Source organism: Opisthorchis viverrini (assembly GCF_000715545.1).
Source record: "Opisthorchis viverrini unplaced genomic scaffold opera_v5_864, whole genome shotgun sequence".
Classification (NCBI taxonomy): domain Eukaryota; kingdom Metazoa; phylum Platyhelminthes; class Trematoda; order Opisthorchiida; family Opisthorchiidae; genus Opisthorchis; species Opisthorchis viverrini.
This window is the reverse complement of record NW_008752588.1, coordinates 1-1,006: the sequence shown is the minus strand read 5'-3', so window position 1 is coordinate 1,006 and position 1,006 is coordinate 1. Positions and strand designations below refer to the sequence as shown.

At 45.0% G+C, this 1,006-nt stretch overlaps 1 protein-coding gene across 1 annotated transcript in view; it reads right to left on the bottom strand.

Annotated features, from left to right (window-relative positions):
* The window catches only part of T265_12109 (hypothetical protein), a gene marked incomplete at both ends in the record, with an annotated part of 19,118 nt that extends 18,228 nt beyond the window's left edge, over nucleotides 1–890 (bottom strand). The window contains 2 exons of the mRNA XM_009179094.1: nucleotides 455–604; nucleotides 693–890. Of these exons, the coding sequence (XP_009177358.1) occupies nucleotides 455–604; nucleotides 693–890 (348 nt within the window). The remainder of the gene's footprint in view (nucleotides 1–454; nucleotides 605–692) is intronic.
* Nucleotides 891–1,006: the final 116 nt, after the last annotated feature.

The following is a 1,006-nucleotide window of genomic DNA, read 5'->3' as shown; positions in this document are numbered from 1 at the left end:
CAGAGAGTGAGAGCCTAAATGTGACTGGCTTGGACGCTAATTAATTTGGAAGGCGAATGATATGCCTGGATTATTTCTCTCCCTCTGTGAGGTTGTTCTCTCATAGAAGCAATCCTATTTTGGGCGTTGCTTGGCCTCTCTTCCTGTGATTTCTTCATTGAGTATCCCCCCCAATCCGCAACACAATCTACAAAATCGACCTATTTGATGTTCAACCGGATTCAAAGGAAATGAAGAAAACGTCGCACCAAAAACTCAGGAAATTTCATTACATTGTCCGAAACACAAAACGTGGCACGACATCCCAAACGAATCTCTTAGACTTCTGAAGATATTTACTTTGGCACATTCTAACAGATCTCCCTTGTTTTCAAATCCCTTGTGTTAGTTTTACCAAAAATCCCATTTAACATTGAACTGATATATGAAATGACCTTGATTTTGGTTGACTTACTTTCACCGGTCTTTCCATGGTGGGTCGTGTGAATCGGAAAATGATGACTATTAGAATCGAGATGGCGACAGCCAGCAACATGACAAAGCCCAAGTATGTGATGAGCGAATAGACTTCACCGATAACCACGTAGAGGATTGTGGTAGCACACTGAAAACAACAAGAAATGCTTATTGGAAACGAGCAAATTTCAGTAGTATAGTGATGTGTCAGAAGAGTCCCCCCAAAGAAAGCTTACTTCCACAGACTGGCGAACTAGTCCGGGCCCAACATCACTTGCACTACACTGGATGGGCTGTCCCCAAACGCAGTCCGCTCTTCTTGGTCGACCGGTGATCAGCACGCGAAGAAACCGCAAGACGGGCTGTCCCCAAACGCAGTCCGCTCTTCTTGGTCGACCGGTGATCAGCACGCGAAGTGGTAAACCGCAAGACATTTTGTCAACTATCCCCTTTGGCTTTTCAGGGCCTGCAACAACTAACTAAATATACCGATCAGATCCGTGCTACTCCCCTACATCTTCAGAACCCGAGCATTTCCGTCCGTATTCAA